At 42.8% G+C, this 19,796-nt stretch overlaps 1 protein-coding gene across 4 annotated transcripts in view; it reads right to left on the reverse strand.

Annotated features, from left to right (window-relative positions):
- Positions 1–19,796, reverse strand: part of cdc42bpaa (CDC42 binding protein kinase alpha (DMPK-like) a) — a 126,167-nt gene that overhangs the window by 87,378 nt on the left and 18,993 nt on the right. For all 4 annotated transcript variants that reach the window (XM_060934435.1, XM_060934437.1, XM_060934436.1 and 1 more), the window contains exon 2: positions 974–1,065. In XM_060934435.1, coding sequence (XP_060790418.1) covers positions 974–1,065 — 92 coding nt within the window. The remainder of the gene's footprint in view (positions 1–973; positions 1,066–19,796) is intronic.

The raw sequence follows: 19,796 nt of genomic DNA on the forward strand, positions 1-19,796 counted from the left end.
CAACAAACATTTGATATGAAAATAACTATTCCAACACCTAATCACAGTTATAGAAATTAAATGACTGTTGCTGACATTTTTCTCTCCTCCGTCTAGTGCAACATAGTTAGACTGCGCTGAAAACAAAAATGAACAGAACAGGAAGAAAACAGAGCAACAACATTCCTTCACTTGCATTCCCTTGAGACCTGCATAAGGAAAATAATCATGGATTTTAAGTTACTGCCAATACTGAACCTTTATACATAGAGTAAATACAAAGAAAAATATGCATCTATAAAAACAAACATGCACAGACAAATCCTATATTTAAATATATACTGTACATTTCAAATATGTTGCATGCAAAATGTATATACTACGAGTAGTTTGTGACAGATCTGCAATTAACACATACAGTAATTGTTTTGATTCAACATGGACAACTTTACACAGCAAAAATGTACTTTATTTTTTAAAACCGTAGTCAAGCAATTTTAGAACCTGAGCCACCATAAAAAGAAACACAGATTCAGTGCTGCTGCAATGTTAATTAAACTTGTACAGAAATTTCTATGTATAAAATAAAACAAGTCACTGGAAAACCACATCTCAACCATGGTGTAATACGAACAACCACTTTGAAGATAGATGCCACACTGCAACAACACTGGATTGTAGCTCTCAAAGCATGGAGAAGAACCTCACAAAAATGTCTATTTGTAACCACAGACTGAACTGCACGACAGACACATGCCACAGGAACCGTCTAGCTGTTTGAGCTTCAAAGCCTGAAAATACTTTGCTTTTGTAATTAACATTTGCTGTCTTCTCACAGATGCTGATTATAACCAGTGTGATATGAGAAGACAAAAAAAATCAATTGCGTGTGTGGTGTGTAACTTTACATTTGCCTTTACTTAACTGTGAAATCATTAGACATGCCAATGTTCAAGAACCAGACTGAATTCTGCTGGTCATGAACGATGCTCACCTCCCCAAACGCTCCTCGGCCAATCACTTTCAGGATTTCAAAGTCCTCCTTGTGTAGTCTCATCTGTTTCACTTTAGATGTGAATGGTTTAGCTGTAGACAGACACAGAGAAAATAAATTGCATGTGGTTAGCGTATAAGAAATTAACAAGCCATTTTACCATTGTGTGCCTTTACTCAATGCCTTTATAGATGAGCACTCAGCGCAACACCGAAAAAGAAAATCAAGTTACAAACTGAGTGAAGTACCTCAATTTCTCTTCTGATGTTTACAATTTGTCTTTCAGAAAACACTTTACCCCTCACCAACTGTTCATCAGTAACAAATCTCACAAATGAGGGTATTTCTGGTTTGTCTGAAGATTCTCAGTCATCCAGGTCATGGTAAACTGTGGGTGGTAAAAGAGAGCAAATGGACTTGCTTCAAGATTCTTGAAGACGTTTCACCTCTCATCCGAAGCCTTTTGGATGAGAGGTGAAACGTCTTCAAGCAAGTCCAGTTGCTCTCTTTTACCACCCACAGTATTTCTGGTTTGTTTGTCCCCCCCCCGACTTTCTCCACAATGTGGTCACCTGGGAGGAAAGTGCCATCTGCACTCTTCTGCATACATGAGCTCACAGAGATCCTTGATTATTGTATCTCCATTCACTGGATATGAGCAATCACACATTCTGATAGCCTAGTAGTAGAGTAGCCAATCAGCTCATATACCGTGAGTAGAGAAAAACAATGGCGGAGCACATCAAGTCAGATACGTCACTTGGTTTTCAAGTATTTAAAAAGAAACAGCTAAAAGAATATCCCCTCCCCAAAAAAAAAATTTCTGTTCCACACTCCAGCCCAGTCGGTGGCAGTAATGCACCTTTAAGTTGGCTTGCCAACCGCCAAAAAACCTTAAAGAAGAAAATGGCAGAGCGCGTTACTGAACCAAGGACGAAATAAAAACTACTCGAAAAAAAGGCAAAATATGGAAAGAAAGTAAGTATTTCATGGTAAGAACATCTTTATATTTCAATTATAGCATTTTTCACAAATTGCTACTGTCATTTTGCCAGTTTGTTTACATCTCATCTCATCTCATCTCTAGCCGCTTTATCCTGTTCTACAGGGTCACAGGCAAGCTGGAGCCTATCCCAGCTGACTACGGGCGAAAGGCGGGGTACACCCTGGACAAGTCGCCAGGTCATCACAGGGCTGACACATAGACACAGACAACCATTCACACTCACATTCACACCTACGGTCAATTTAGAGTCACCAGTTAATCTAACCTGCATGTCTTTGGACTGCGGGGGAAACCGAAGAACCCGGAGGAAACCCATGCGGACACGGGGAGAACATGCAAACTCCACACAGAAAGGCCCTCGTCGGCCACAAGGCTCGAACCCAGGACCTTCTTGCTGTGAGGCGACAGCGCTAACCACTACACCACCGTGCCGCCTTGTTTACATTCTAAGCGGAAATTATTTTGGACATTTTGTACAAAGTTTTTATTTATCAAGTGATAATAAATAAAGCTTTGTTTCTTAAAATCAAGTGGAATAACCGTTTTATTCTATCCACAATCTGGCCATACATGGCTTATAGTCAACTCAGCGCTACGCGCCTCATCGGCCATCAGCTCAAATCACAACTCGATTTCGTGGAATAACTTAATTGGCTAGACTCTGACTGGGGACAGAGATTATGCAACCCCTCCTCCCCAGATAGCACAGCCAATTTTGTTCTATGGCTCCCAGCAATCTCAGCATTGGCAGGAATCAAACTTGCAATCGACAGACAATAAGACGAAACATTCCTGTTGTGCCACTCAGAAGTCATGATTTTCTCCTTTTCAATTTTTTGTGGTACTACACAAAACACGCTTGCACAAACTATGATTGCAGTTCTCTGGGGGGTTTCTAGTGCTTAATTATAGCATAGCTAATCCTAGCACTTCAAGTATACAGCAGTTAAACATCTATCATACTATTAATGAGTAAAACAGTAAGCACTATAACTGCTTAAGCTCGGACAGCTTTGAGGAAGGTTTGGTTTGTTTTCACGAGTGCCATTTTTAAAAACACGAGCGAAGATGGAGCAGCACAAAGAGCGGTTGATCGAGGAACTACGTACATCTATACGACTCCAGTTCTAGTCATTATAAGTAACCGGAGGATAAACACTCCACTAACCACACCCACCAACTACTCCTAGCGATTTCGCGCCCCCTTGCGTTGTGGCAGTGAATAACATCGCACACGCCTATTACTCCCCGCTCAACGATAAATTACAACTGTCTGTGAAAAGCTATCTGCGAAAGCCTTGTCGCACGATCATGCAGAGGCCTTCAGTCATTAACAACTGAAGCTGCACAAGTGTGTGACTATACTATTTAACCCCCAACACAGTGTTTCCAACAAGTCTCATGAGGCTACAATAGGGATGTGTGTTACACTGTTTAACAAAACATTTTCATTCCATAACAAGGACCTTGGATAAAACTGTATGAGGTCAGTAACATTTACTAAAGACAGGACAGTCTCAGAATAGCTTGCCATTCATATACATTCCCAAAAGGTCCAAAGCTAGTCAATATACAGCAGTAAATGTGTAGGAAAACCTGTCAGATGTTGTGATGGCTAAATTCTGGGACACACACACACCTAAGGCTACGTTTACATTACGTCGAATCAGCGGATCATCAGATTAACGTTCTTAAAACGATTCGCGTTTACACTAAAACCGTTAGCCGTGCACACAGCAACGCCAATACGCGGATACGCTAATCACATGACTTTAGACGGCACGTAACATGATCCCAGTGCATTTCAGACGGCGTGCAACATGATCCCAGTGCATTCAGGGCATGCGCAAGGCTCACCACTTGCAAGTAGAAGGATGGCAAGCCGCGCAAGGCTCACCACTTGCAAGTAGAAGGATGGCAAGCCTAATACACGGATACGCTCGGCTCCGCAGGCATCCTGCGCTCCAAATCACTCCGCCCTGAACAGCGAGTGCCCTCTGGAGGGTGCGCACTCCGGCCCTGCGCAGCTCACACAGCGCGCGAGTGAAGTGAACAAGCCACGATTCGGGACTGAGCCGCTGTGTGCGTGATCCCAGCGCATATCACTTACTACTTGCAAGTGGAAGGATGGCAAGCCTAAAGACAAATCATAACTACACAGTGGGCAGTATTTGCATCAGTATTTGCAGTATTTTCATACTTTTATACTCTTTAATGAAAGGTGATACAAGGCAGAAGTCCGCGCCGTTTTTCAGCAGTCGCATCACATGACCAACGCCAGTGAATCAGGAAGGTGGAGGTCACAGTGACGTTGTCCAATGAGACGCCAGCTAGAGCTCAGCACAGCGTATTCTGAATGTTTACACAGCACCGGAGCTGACACGATCTGGATTGAATACGTGGACGCTGGCAGATTCCCGTTTCCTGGCGTTTCCAGGGGGTTTAATGTAAACGGACAGTGCATCCGCGAAGAAAACGAGACAGATACGGTCTAATGTAAACGTAGCCTAAGTCCTTATAGCAATAAGTCTCACCACTCCGCAGCTATCTTGGTAATGCCTCCAGGCAGTTATTTCAGGGTAACGCGTTCAGGCCCCATCTATTCCTCAACTACGCATGAGGAACCGCATGCTTGTGTCAGAGCAACACCACGATTAGCTTAGTATGTTTCCCGTTTCAGCCGTTATAAGGTGGATGACTGGCTTTTTGAGGAGGGGGTGGAATATGTGCATACAATGACCATCTTTGACATTATGGTCTTTACCCATAGATTTCTATTCAGCATTCATGTGATTGGTCTCCTCGGTTATAATGATTCCGTTAAAATCTGGCCAAAATAGGGTTCGTCTGCTCATAAAATTGATATTGCAAGGCATCAAAAAGAAAGCACAAATGTGTTTGAACAAAGCAACAATTGTTTTATTTACTTTTGAATTTCTGACGTCCTGCTAAGAATATGTTGAATATAAACCCAGTCCATTATGTAGATGGGTAAAATTGATCATTTTCACCTATATTCGACTTTCAATTAAACCCTGAGTATCTATGGTTCTACACATTGCATAATAAGTCAATCATGGCTTAAATTAAAGAATACACTCGGAACAAACACTAAGTGACTGCAGCTGATGTTCAAGTTTAGATTCAATTTCAGAACATAAAGCCAAAAGAGAATCATAAAAAAATAAAAAATCATAAATGCCCATTTCTTTATATGGAGAGTAGAACTGGATTTTGAGAGGACTAACAAACTAAAAATTACGTTTCCTGATTCAACATCTTGACAGAGTGTGTATAAATTTTGAAGCAGATAGGCAAAGGTTTACAAAATGTTACACACAAATTTCCATGGTATCTTTAGATCTATCCAAACCTACAGTGGTGCTTGAAAGTTTGTGAACCCTTTCGAATTTTCTACATTTCTGCATAAATATGACCTAAAACAATCAGATTTTCACACAAGTCCTAAAAGTAGATAAAAGAGAACCCAGTTAAACAAACGAAACAAAAATATTATACTGGGTAATTTACTTATTGAGGAAAATGATCCAATATTACATATCTGTGAGGGGCAAAAGTATGTGAACCTTTGCTTTCAGTATCTGGTGTGACCCCCTTGTGCAGCAATAACTGCAACTAAACGTTTGCGGTAACTGTTGATCAGTCCTGCACACCGGCTTGGAGGAATTTTAGCCCATTCCTCCGTACAGAACAGCTTCAACTGGACGATAAGTGTAATATAATATGCCAATACGAGTCACAATATAAGGTTAATAAAGCCAAAAACGTAATTGAATAACATGTGAAAGAAAGAAACTTTATTCATCACACACTTGTGAAATTTCTCTCTGCATTTAACCCATCTGAAGCAGTGAACACACGAGCGCGCACACATACCCAGAGCAGTGGGCAGCCATGCTAACAGCGCCCAGGGAGCAGTTGGGAGTTAGGTGCCTTGCTCAAGGGCACCTCAGCCCAAGGCTGTCCCATATTAACCTAACCGCATGTCTTTGGACTGTGGGGGAAACCGGAGCACCCAAAGGAAACCCACGCAGACACAGGGAGAACATGCAAACTCCACACAGAAAGGCCTCCACCAGCCGCTGGGCTCAAACCCAGAACCTTCTTGCTGTGAGGCAACCGTGCTAACCACTACACCACCGTGCTGCCAGAAGAAATAAAGCAAGTTTAAAAATGACTTCAGTTCCCCTTTAAAATGTGTTATTACCTCCTACACCAGCCAGGGGGAGTGAGGGGATGCCTTCGGGGGTGGGAGTAGAAGAGGGGGTAAGGGGGTAGTGGAGGGGTGTAAAGGGAACGTGAAAGAGCTGGGGGGGGGGGGGGGCAGACACTCAGCAGCGTTCTGTTCTGCAGGAGCCTACACACCTCTGTGAAAGTGAACTCCACATGCCCTTTTAAACCAGAGAATGAGGAGTATTGTCTAATATAGGGTGTCAATCACATAAGCATCAACAGAAAACAGCCATGTTTGAAGGCATGTCTATCCTGGAAGTGGGTTTTGCATTATTGCTATACGTGAAAACAGCCATGAAACAAGGAATATTTTGTTTGAGAGGAAATTAACTGTAGTCTTGTAGATGTTTGTGCATACCTGCCAACCTTGAAAAAATTATGAGTACAATTTTACAATTTCATGAGTACCCCCCCGCGTCAACCTCACCCCAACCCGGCGCGCATGCGCCCCCACAGACCACAACCAGCAGACCAAAAACACACTTTCAATCCAGTTTTATTGATTGACCTTGGGAACATAGTCCAGTTTTGGAAAACATTCCTATTGATAGACTTTGGGAAATTCCTTCCATTTTGAAAAGCACAACAAACATTAAATACATGTGCAAATGAAATGAAATTAAACCAGAGCCACTCTTTCAAAATAAATAACACATTAAATTAATACAGTATGTAAAAAAGGCACTTTCAACACAAAACATGGTATGCACAAATTTCCCATGCAATAGGTTTATACTTTTGCATTTTTTAACATGTTGGAAGTATACAGTAAAAATATTGCATTATACAGTACACTGCAGTATTTTGCAGTATGCCTTTTTCATGTGCAAACTATTGCATTTGCATTCGAAATATTGCATTTATTGCAGTAATACTGTATAAAAAAGCATTTGATAGTGCAGTACCACGCAGGTTTTTTCCATAAGAGGGATGGCCAATTTTCGACTTCACATCATCTGCAAACATTCTAGGCTACCATTGACAGAAGTTACCGACTGCCCTTAAAGGGCTGATGACACGAAAATGACTCAATGCAATTTCTTAAATAAACTATACAACACGGCAAACATGTTAGATTTCTGTTATAATTACGTGAAAAGAAGTTGTTGTTACGCAAATATCCAACTTTTAATTGCACAGCGCAAGAAAACTGGGTCCGTGGCTCATGGCCATGTTGTGACGTCAGCGGGAGAACACGCTGCGGTTCACTGGCTGTTCTACTCTGGTTCTACTCAATGGAAATGGCGCATGAAAACGCCAGTGAACTCTCTAGTGCTAGCTCTTCCTCTTCTGGGAGTCTAGAATTGTGTTAATCTCTTCAGAATAGAATCTATGATAGCCTACCCTCTTTACCCTTTGCCTCTCGTTGCTAGGCGGCAGTTACATGAAAGCCGCGAGCTTTCACAAGCAAATACATGACTGATATCACGCCGACTTTATTACATTTATGATTATCATGTAGAATCTATAGCTCTACGTACCTTTATCTTATGTCGTTTCACAACACATGTTCTGACAGGAGGACTGTCTTTGGATCCGGCATAGCTACTAGTAGACCCCCTCCGGAATACTGGCAGTGTTGCCAGATACTGCTGACGTTTTCCAGCCCAAAATATGTTCAAAACCCACCAAAATGCACTTGAAACCGCTCAACTGGGCAGTAAAAATCCCAATCTGGCAACACTGTGTAGGCACTGCTGATGGTAGTAACACACGTTTGTGATGAACTGAACACCCAAGAGATTCTTTTAAGCTGGGAAGGGTGTCAAAACAATCCAAATTGAAGTGTTCAGAGCACAGGACGGATGTTGGTGAGGGCTCCCACTTGTCACGAGTGCGCCTGACTTGCTTCACCCACTTCGCATGCAGCTCGGGATCTCTGGGAAACTTGAATAAACTTACCCCATCCTTGTAGGTTTTGGAGCAAAAGCCGGCAACACAACGCGAAGGCATAATAACTAACTAATAAATAAATAAATAAATAAAAAGTATAATAATACTAATAATGACAAACTGAACACCTGTCGCATCAACAATAAACTGGTAAGTTAGGAGGAAGGTTCTTTCGCTGACGTCATATAACTCCTCCTCCGTCTCCTGGGTGCTGCAGCCCTGTCAAATTTGCCCAAATAGCCGCGTTTATCATAACTTGTAAAATAGGCGCCTTCGTGAATTAATATATGGATCATCGGGAATTACTTTTTATGTTATAAAACATCGCCAAAGATGTCAAAAACGTGTCGTCAGCACTTTAAGATATACAACACGCTACGTTTTGTTGAGCACATCAATAAAGTGGTACTTATCATAGTGATTCAATGAGAGCGCGAGAGGAATTGTAATCAGGTTTCGTTGGTTACCGCATCAAATATGCAACCTCGAGTGACTGCTTCGAAGTTAAATGAAGAACTAGCCTGACTGTTGGTGTTGTAAATGTACAAAATAATGGCTAGGAAGCTCTTGAGTACACATGAAAACACAACTGTTTCTGTTACAAATATAAAAACGACGTCTCTAACAGACATTTCAATCCCCGACTCGCTCTAGCCACCTGGCTGCACTCAAGTCAGAGACGTGAAGGAGGAAGGGGAGGGGGTGAAGAGGGCAGAGCCACACGCTCTGGAAGAGGGGCGGGGGGATTGAGCAAAGCGTTCCATTCTGGCTTTGAGTTTTCTCACAGATCAGCGGTATCAACTTCAGTGAGAACTTGACTGAAATGCGAGTTCGGACGATATGCGTACTTTTTAATGTGAAAACGTACAGTCGTACAATGAGGTAAAAATTCGTAGCGGCTACGCAAGATGCATACAGGTTGGCAGGTATGTTTGTGGCATGTTTTTCAAAAAAAAGTGACTGCTACAAGTTCAAGAAGATTACGCTCATTTTATGGAAGAAAAAAAAAAGATGCATGTTCTAAGATTAGGTAAGTATCCAAATAAACTGTGTTATCAGTCTTGTCATTTCGTTCTTTGGGTAGAAAATTTTTAATAGCAAAAAAACTAGACATTCTAACAACAATAACATGTTTAAACAGACTATTTAAATGACCAGGCATGATTTAAATGCATCCAACAGAAAGCAGGTGAGATTTTTTTTTCTAATGTACTGTAAAGGCCTCTACATGCTCTTGCGACAAGGCTTTCGCAGATAGCTTTTCGCAGACAGTTGTAATTTATCGTTGAGCGGGGAGTAATAGGCGTGCGCGATGTTATTCACTGCCACAACGCAAGGGGGCGCGAAGTCACAATCGCTAGGAGTAGTTGGTGGGTGTGGTTAGTGGAGTGTTTATCCTCCGGTTACTTATAATGACTAGAACTGGAGTCGTATAGATGTACGTACTTCCTCACTTCCTCGATCAACCGCCCTTCGTGCTGCTCCATCTTCGCTCGTGTTTTTAAAAATGGCGGTCGTGAAAACAAAACAAACCGGGAAAGTAGGGAAGCGGAAGTGCGTGTACAGCGGATGTAGAGTGGACCAATCAGAGCCCTCGTCTGCGACGCTGTCTGCGGTGGTCACAATTTTTGGGAGGTGCGCGCAGAGCGTCTGCGAAGGTGGGGGGCTATGCAGACGCTGTCTGCGACGCCATCTGCGAGGACTGGGTTGTCAGTATAAATTGGCCCTAAGACACAAGTGTATGGAATCGGATGTGTTCATCAGTATTGGTGCTTAAGAGTTTGTACCCTTTTTATGGTTGTTTTGTTGTTAGGTTAAATGAACCGAGATATCCTCGTTCTGGTATCAGCAGTGATCCCACTAGAGGGTGCTTCTGCATCAAGAGACAGATGTAAATGGTAAAAAGTCAGTCTGCCTAAAGATGCCATTCTAGCAAAGTGTGATTTCCTCACACAGTGAATGTCAGGTTTTGGTCAGACTGGTGGATAAATATACACAATAGTGAAACAACCAACCAGTTTAATTTGTATTCAGATGCTGGCTGGGCGGCACGGTGGTGTAGTGGTTAGCGCTGTCGCCTCACAGCAAGAAGGTCCTGGGTTCGAGCCCCGTGGCCGGCGAGGGCCTTTCTGTGTGGAGTTTGCATGTTCTCCCCGTGTCCGCGTGGGTTTCCTCCGGGCGCTCCGGTTTCCCCCACAGTCCAAAGACATGCAGGTTAGGTTAACTGGTGACTCTAAATTGAGCGTAGGTGTGAATGTGAGTGTGAATGGTTGTCTGTGTCTATGTGTCAGCCCTGTGATGACCTGGCGACTTGTCCAGGGTGTACCCCGCCTTTCGCCCGTAGTCAGCTGGGATAGGCTCCAGCTTGCCTGCGACCCTGTAGAACAGGATAAAGCGGCTAGAGATAATGAGATGAGAATGAGATGCTGGCTGCCAAAACATCCGTCAATGCGCTTCTGCTGTAGTCAGACTGGAGTCTTTAAAAATGGTTCTCACACTTGGGAGTAATTTTAAAATGCTAGAACTTTATTTGCAGTTTACTACGTGAAGGTTTTCCCAGACTTTTCATATTGACCGTTATTCAACAAAGCTGTATCAAAATGAACACAGATTTGAACACATGGAAAGATACATTTGTTCATGTATGGCAGTCATAACATTTTCATGACACATCAAAACAAGGTGATTTCAACACAATGGGTGAATTCACTTCAGCTGTGTCAAAGCACACTACCACCCACAAGCCACTTTAAAGATAAGAAACGTACCCATTAGTCAACTGAAAGGCTAATGAGCTGATGAAAATCTAGGTCTGTACATTCTGACTTACTCAAAATACATGGTCACTAAATCCCATTATCTTGCAGTTCAATAGAGTGGTGGTTCTTGTGTAAGCAACTGAAGTTCATCTCATCTCATTATCTCTAGCCGCTTTATCCTGTTCTACAGGGTCGCAGGCAAGCTGGAGCCTATCCCAGCTGACTATGGGCGAAAGGCGGGGTACACCCTGGACAAGTTGCCAGGTCATCACAGGGCTGACACAGACAACCATTCACACCTACGGTCAATTTAGAGTCACCAGTTAAGGCCAATTTATGCTGACAACCGAGTCCTCGCAGATGGCATCTGCGAAGCCCCCCCCCCTTCGTAGACGCTCTGCGCGCACCTCCCAAAAATTGTGACCACCACAGACAGCGTCGCAGACAAGAGGGCTCTGATTGGTCCACTCTACATCCGCTGTACACGCACTTCCGCTTCACTACTTTCCCGGTTTGGTTTGTTTTCACGCCCGCCATTTTTAAAAACACGAGCGAAGATGGAGCAGCACGAAGAGCAGTTGATCGAGGAAGTACATACATCTATAATGACTAGAACTGGAGTCGTATAAGTAACCGGAGGATAAACACTCCACTAACCACACCCACCAACTACTCCTAGCGATTTCGCGCCCCCTTGCGTTGTGGCGGTGAATAACATCGCGCACGCCTATTACTCCCCGCTCAACGATAAGTTACAACTGTCTGCGAAAAGCTATCTGCGAAAGCCTTGTCGCAAGATCATGTAGAGGCCTTCAACCTAACCTGCATGTCTTTGGACTGTGGGGGAAACCCACGCGGACACGGGGAGAACATGCAAACTCCACACAGAAAGGCCTTCGCCGGCCACGGGGCTCGAACCCGGACCTTTTTGCGGTGAGGCGACAGCGCTAACCACTACACCACCGTGCCGCCGCAACTGAAGTTATCAAGCTTATTTTTAGTTACACTTTACTACTACTGTAATTACTCAACCTGCTAGAATTGTTGATTATTCAACCGCAAATCAAGCATTTTTCAGGCTGTTAAATGTTATTCAAATTCACAGACAGTGCAGGCAGACACGAGTGTGATCATAAATATAGGACAACGAATAACTTGAGGAATAAGGAAGCCTGTGGTAGAATTTGTGTACGTACTTTTTTTAATCTGACAGCATGTAAATTTGGTACATATGGCCATTATGTTTACAAACTTACTGTTAAAACATTCATAAAACAGGACTGATAAATATGCAATTATACAGACCAGGAATAAGATGATTAGTTGTATACATGGACAGTTGTATGTTTCTGCAAAACCAGATGAGACACACCAGCTTAATAGAATTGAGGAATGTGTAAAGGACATTAGACACTGGATGCTCAACTCTGACAAGACTGAAGTACTTGTACTCGGACCACATGCAGCTAGAAATAGGTTTTCTGATGACACAGTAACTCTGGATTGCCTTTGTTTCTTCACATGCAGCAGTAAAAGACCTCGGAGTGATTATTGACCCCAGTCTTTCATTTGAAACTCATATCGATAACATTACTCAGATAGCTTTCTGTCATCTCAGAAATATTGCTAAGATAAGAAATTTAATGTCACTACACGGCACAGAAAAACTAGTTCATGCTTTCGTTACCTCCAGGTTGGATTATTGTCTGGATGTTCTAATAAGTGCATAAACAAGCTCCAGTTAGTTCAAAATGCAGCAGCAAGAGAGTCTTTACTAGAAAATATGACCACATCACCCCTGTCTTATCCACACTGCATTGGCTCCCAGTCAAATTTCGTATTGTTTATAAAATACTACTGTTGACCTTTAAAAGCACTGAATGTTCTTGCGCCACAGTACCTGAGTGAACTTCTGGTCCTCTATGACCCGCCACGCCTACTTAGATCAACAGGTGCAGGCTATCTGCTGGTACCTCGTATAATGAAGGCTACATCAGGGGGCAGAGCCTTTTCTTACAAAGCTCCACAGTTATGGAACAGCCTTCCAAGTAGTGTTCGGGAATCAGACACAGTCTCAGCGTTCAAGTCTATGCTGAAAACATATCTGTTTAGTCAAGCCTTTTGTTAATGGTGTTTATGAGGTAAAGGAGTAGATCTGGAGGGTCCTTAGAGTGTTTTGGTAAACTGGGATGTATGGATGCTGTCAGTCCCCACTCGCTTGCTCAGTCGGAGTTTGTTGACGGTGTAGCGGCTGCTGCTTTATGTCCCGGGGCTCCCTCATGCCTGTGTTACCTTCTGGCTCTCCCCTTTTAGTTATGCTGTCATAGTTAGTTTTGCCGGAGTCCCTGCTTGCACAGCGCAAAATGTATACTGTTCCTACTCATTAGGTGACACTGGGTATACCTGTGTTTTCTCCCCCCCCACCACTCTGTCTGTCCCTCTGAGTTACATGTCAATGCTGAGATCGAGATGCTGACCTCTTCTGCTCCTTGGACCTGCCTGACCCATCCTGATGCCCTGTGTCTGGCTGAAGCCTCATCACATTGCTCCTGTGGAGGACGGCCCCATATGGACAGTTGAAAGTCACACCTGGAGGACACTCTGGACTCTTACAGTAATGCTTTTATGGCTGAGGACTACAGTTGACTTGCTAACTTTAGGACTGCAGTTGTCATGAACAGTTTTGCACTCAAGTTTCCATCAATGAACAGTTTATAACTTCAACAAAACTGTTATAATCACGGTGCCTGTTATCACCCAGATGAGGATGGATTCCCTTTTGAATCTGGTTCCGCGCGAGGTTTCTTCCTCATGTCGTCTGAGGGAGTTTTTCCTTGCCACAGACTTGCTCATTGGGGATAAAATTAGCTCATGTTTAAAGTCATTAAACTTCTGTAAAGCTGCTTTGCGACAGTGTCTATTGTTAAAAGCGCTATTAAAAAATAAACAAATTGAATTATATTAGTCCATCATTACTTAATCTGAGAAACGATGTGCTTTCCTGACCAAAGTACTGAATGGCGCACATATGTTATTTACCAGCTGGGAGGTCTGTATCGTGAAATACTGTGACCGAGGTCTTGAAAAAAGTACTGACCGAAGCCCTCTGGGCCGAGGTCACGGTATTTCACCATACGGACCGACCTTAAGCTGGTATATTTATATATATATATATATATATATATATATATATATATATATATATATATATATGTGTGTGTATATATATATATATTTTTTTTTTTTTTTTTCCTTTATCAAATTCTAACAGAAAACGAGAGCACCCAAAAGGGAAAACCGAGCCGAGCCACCATTTTGAATCCTCATTCACGGCTATAATGCAAATTGCTTCATCCTCGGTATACAAGTGCACTTCCATGGCAGGGGGGAAAAAAACCCTACATTTTACCACCTATGTAGTCCCCTATTTATACAAAATTGAGTCATTCAGGATTCAGCCATGTTTTTGCTCGGCGTTAGCAACAGTTACAGGTTTTTAGCTTTCTCCTGAAATGTTATTTTGTCTTCCTCAGGGTAGTAAAACTCACTTTCGTTGTAAAGACTGTCGTTATCGCTATCCATGATGTAAAGTTAATGCTATTCTCCTGAGAAATGCTGGCGAAAAATGTTGACAAAAATTGCTACCATGTTTGTTGTTGTGAACGAGAGAGTTGCCAGAGGTCCATATCGTAGGATACGGACCCACTAGCCAGTCGGAGCGCAGAATTTGGTGGAAACCGGGCCGCGAAAAAAATAAGTTACAATATTAAATATCATCATATACATATAAATAAAATGCAGAACTGTTTTTGGTTATAAATAGGAGATTAAAAGTAAATAAAATTACCAACTGCAATTACTCCCCTCTAATTAGTGTGCTTACTCAAGCGTGCTTGCCAAAGGCAAGCACACTATTGTTCTTAAGTTTACTTATTCTGCCTTATTCTGACACGTTTTTTGGATCCACTACTCCTCCTAGGGTGTTCGAGATCGAGACACTGTTCCAACTCTGAGACGTCTGGCCCGAAGTGGTGTAGTGTGCTTGTATACAGCTTTTGGATCAACGCGCCCGTTCTCTTGTTCTTGTCGTTTTTCTTTTGTTCCCCCCCCAGAGAATGAATAGGGCTCATGAATCGAATCATCCTACTCGGACACGCTCCATCGCAGATGCACCAAACCTCATGTGATACTTCAGGCCAACTCCCCCAACACATACATGCAATCAGTTCTGACCCGCACTCATTTTTCCTTTCTTTTTGCTCATCCCTTTTTCCTCCATAGGCTTGCATTGATTTTTGGCCCCATTGAAAATGAATGGTGTTTCAGGAGAAAAACTTTCACTCTCCATCAATTTTTTTAACCAAGTGACCAAACTTCAAGAAACTTCACTTGATGCCTCAGGCCAAGTCCCCGCACAGATCCATCCCCTCATCTGAGACCTGCACTCGTCTTTTCCATGGTTTTCACGCATCTCTTTTTATCTCCATAGGCTTCCATTGATTTTTGGCCCCATTCAAATGAATGGAGTTTTGCTCAGGAACACTTCATCACACATCCACCAAACTTCATATACTGTAGCACCTCAGGCCAAATCACCCATCACACACGATATCGGTTCTGACCCGCACTCGTCTTTGTCTTGCCTTTCATCCATCCATTTTTTCTCCATTTTGCCGCTAATCAATGGAAGCTTGACCGAGTCATTCCTCCCTTCCCCCATAGGTGATGATGCATTTAGCAAGGATCTGCTCATTTGAGACTTTGACAGCAAATCAACTTCAACTCAATGGCCACTTTATTAGGAATACTTACGCACGCACGATAGCAATTAGCATATAAGCACTCACGTGTTACCATGCTAGCTGTTAACATGTTACCTATTACAACATGCCTGCTGTTAGCTTGCGAGTTGCTAGCATGTTCACCATTGGCATGTTATCATGAGAGCTGTTAACATGTTAGGATTAGCATGGTAGCATGCAGAGTTCGCATGTTTGCGGTTAGCGAGTTCGCCTGAGCATGTTAGCATGCTAACTGTTAGCATGTCACCCTCAATGTGTTAGCATGCTAAAAGTTAACATATTAACCATTAGCATATTAGGCCCTGTCCACACAGCAACGGATTCAGGTGACTCCGATACAATTGATTATCGTTTAGGCCTGGCGTCCACACGGCACCGGCGTTTTGGGTGCCCAAAACGCAATCTTTTTGAGAACGGGTTCCAGAGTGGAAAGATCTGGCAACGTTGCCGTTGTGAAGTCGTCTGGACGAGTAGAACGGATTTGTTTACGATGACGTCACAACCACATGACTGTGAGTGCTTCACGCCGGGTAGAAGTGTAACGAACTCGATGCGAGTTGTCAACAAATCCTGTAACTTGGTTCATGAAACGCGCTTAGAAAATATTTTCACTGTGAATATTTATTGTGTAATGGTGCAAAGTGAGAGAGAGAGAGAGAGAGAGAGAGAGAGAGAGAGACTCTGCCCTTAGGGCAGAGTCAATCCCGCCAGCAAAAATAGGGAAAAAAAGGAGCGATCTCACCTCTTCAGATGTTGGTTTTAATCCTACAATACATTCCTCAAAAAGGGCGTAGAAGAGCAAATTAATCCATCAACGTGTAGCATTCAATTTATTCCGGACCATTAAAGACGCCGCCTTCCGCGTAGAATCTTACGTCATCCTCGCCGCCATATTGGATAGGTCAAAGCGGAGAATAAAGATTAGCTGCGTTTAACTGTACCAACAGGTTTGCCGTCCAAACAAGATCACATGGGATTACCTTTCACAGGTGAGACTGGAAAAATACTTTTCATTGTATTTGGTCATTATAATGTAATTTTATGAACAGATTTTCCTGACTTTGTGGCTAATATGAAGTCTCGTGCATAATAGTTTATGCGCATGCGTCCTTACTTCTATTGTTCTGCTGTCTCCGAAGGGACCGTCTTACGGCGCCCCTAGAGGTGTGGCATGTGTATTGCATCATTTTCAGCAAGCGTTGCGTTGCCATATGGACCTGATATTTTACTGATCGTTGCCCATTTGGACGCGATATATTTTTAAATAACATCTCGTTGCCGTTGTCGTGTGGATGTAGCCTTAGCCTGTTAGCTGTTAACATGATAGCTGTCAGCATATTAAAGTGTTAAAATTTTAACAAATGACATGTTAATATGCTAGCTTTTAACGTTAGTATGCTAGCTGTTAGCATGCTAGTTATTAGCATGTTGGCATGCTAGCTTTTAGCATGCTAGCATGAGAGCTGTTCTGCTACTGCTCAGCAAGCACACTTTGCATTTTCTCTGTGGAAATGCAGTCTAGTTTATTCTGTTCTGCAATGAGCAGTAACTTCTGATCTAAGGGAAGGGAGAAAAATTTTTTTCCACAAGGTCACAGTGCAACATGTAAAATTTCCATCAATGAACAGTTTATAACTTCAATAAAACAGACTTCATGTCCTGTAATGTTCATGACTTCCATTACCCACAACCCCTGCCCCAAACCATTGCCCCTCCCACACACGACAGCGTGGACTTGATATGGACTCATGTATAGGTGGTAGTGGTGTGCGCGCGCATTTGTGCGTGGGTGAATGAGAGTGAGATGTGCTGCTTTCATTATTGCACTTTATTAGCACCAATGCATTTTACAGTCTACTGCTGCGGCCTCCACTTGGAACTACATGCATTTACCTTTTCTTATTATTTATAATTGTAACTATTTTTTAAAAATCACCGGTTTTTGTCTTATCACTTGTGTGTGGGTGTCATTGATTTCCCTTTTTTTAAAAATCCCTGGGGGCGTCATGGCTCAGGTGGATAAGGCACCATACCATAAATCCGGGGACCCAGGTTCGATTGCGACCTGAGGTCATTTCCAGGTCCCTCCCCGTCTCTCTCCCGCTCATTTCCTGTCTCTACACTGTCCTATCCAATAAAGGTGAAATTTTTTTTTTTTTAAATCCCTTTTAATTGCTCCTAGGAGTGCACCAAGCTGAATTTCGTTATGACTCACGACGACAATAAAAATCCTTGATCCTTGTAAAGCTATTAAAAGAAAAATCCAAAACCATCATACAAATGCTCACTAAACTGATGCAAACAGTCATGCCCATGATCAAAATCAGGCAATAACATAAAACATGCTGACAGCACAAAATAATCACCACCCTCACATCAGAAATATCACCGTGTTCCTGTGTAGTGAGGTAAGCATGTAGATATAGATTAAACAAACCATACTGCTCATCTCCTGGGTTGCCCTGCAATGAGAGACCATATAAAGGCAAAGCAACAAGCAAGCAGTGCAATACGACTTCCATAGAGGGTAAGAATCTCAGTCACAGAGCCACTACTGCATGCAGCTAAAGCAGTCAGTCAGTCTACTGCAGTTTAAAAAAATAAAAAAACAAACTGCAAGCTCAAAGGCTGTTTATGTTGGTTAACAGTAATAGATTGCACATTTTAAATAAACAATTCAACTGGGACTATAAAGTGAGAGACTACACAGTCACAAAGTACTAAAAACTGAGAATGCAAAAAAAAAAAAATCCAGTTAATCAAAGGATACAAAGAAGCATTAACAAAATACAATTTAAAAAAAGATCTCCTTGTGTATTTAATCTGCTTTAAATGCACTCATACGGTGGGGCAAAAAAGTATTTAGTCAGCCACCAATTGTGCAAGTTCTCCCACTTAAAAAGATGAGAGGCCTGTAATTATCATAGCTATACCTCAACTATGAGAGACAGAATGGGGGGAAAGAATCCAGGAAATCACATTGTAAGATTTTTAATAAATTAATTGGTAAATTCCTCGGTAAAATAAGTATTTGGTCACCTACAAACAAGCAAGATTTCTGGCTCTCACAGACCTGTAACAACTTCTTTAAGAGGCTCCTCTGTCCTCCACTCGTTACCTGGATTAATGGCACCTGTTTGAACTCGTTATCAGTATAAAAGACACCTGTCCACAACCTCAAACAGTCACACTCCAAACTCCACTATGGCCAAGACCAAAGAGCTGTCAAAGGACACCAGAAACAAAATTGTAGACCTGCAGCAGGCTGGGAAGACTGAATCTGCAATAGGTAAGCAGCTTGGTGTGAAGAAATCAACTGTGGGAGCAATTATTAGAAAATGGAAGACATACAAGACCACTGATAATCTCCCTCGATCTGGGGCTCCACGGAAGATCTCACCCCATGGGGTCAAAATGATCACAAGAACGGTGAGCAAAAATCCCAGAACCACACGGGGGGACCTAGTGAATGACCTGCAGAGAGCTGGGACCAAAGTAACAAAGGCTACCATCAGTAACACACTACGCCGCCAGGGACTCAAATCCTGCAGTGCCAGACGTGTCCCCCTGCTTAAGCCAGTACATGTCCAGGCCCGTCTGAAGTTTGCTAGAGAGCATTTGGATGATCCAGAAGAGGATTGGGAGAATGTCATATGGTCAGATGAAACCAAAATAGAACTTTTTGGTAAAAACTCAACTTGTGTTTGGAGGAGAAAGAATGCCGAGTTGCATCCAAAGAACACCATACCTACTGTGAAGCATGGGGGTGGAAACATCATGCTTTGGGGCTGTTTTTCTGCAAAGGGACCAGGACGACTGATCCGTGTAAAGGAAAGAATGAATGGGGCCATGTATCGTGAGATTTTGAGTGAAAACCTCCTTCCATCAGCAAGGGCATTGAAGATGAAAAGTGGCTGGGTCTTTCAGCATAACAATGATCCCAAACACACCGCCCAGGCAACGAAGGAGTGGCTTCGTAAGAAGCATTTCAAGGTCCTGGAGTGGCCTAGCCAGTCTCCAGATCTCAACCCCATAGAAAATCTTTGGAGGGAGTTGAAAGTCCGTGTTGCCCAGCGACAGCCCCAAAACATCACTGCTCTAGAGGAGAT

The sequence above is a fragment of the Neoarius graeffei genome, chromosome 11, assembly GCF_027579695.1.
Source record: "Neoarius graeffei isolate fNeoGra1 chromosome 11, fNeoGra1.pri, whole genome shotgun sequence".
In the NCBI taxonomy this organism is placed as follows: Eukaryota; Metazoa; Chordata; class Actinopteri; order Siluriformes; family Ariidae; genus Neoarius; species Neoarius graeffei.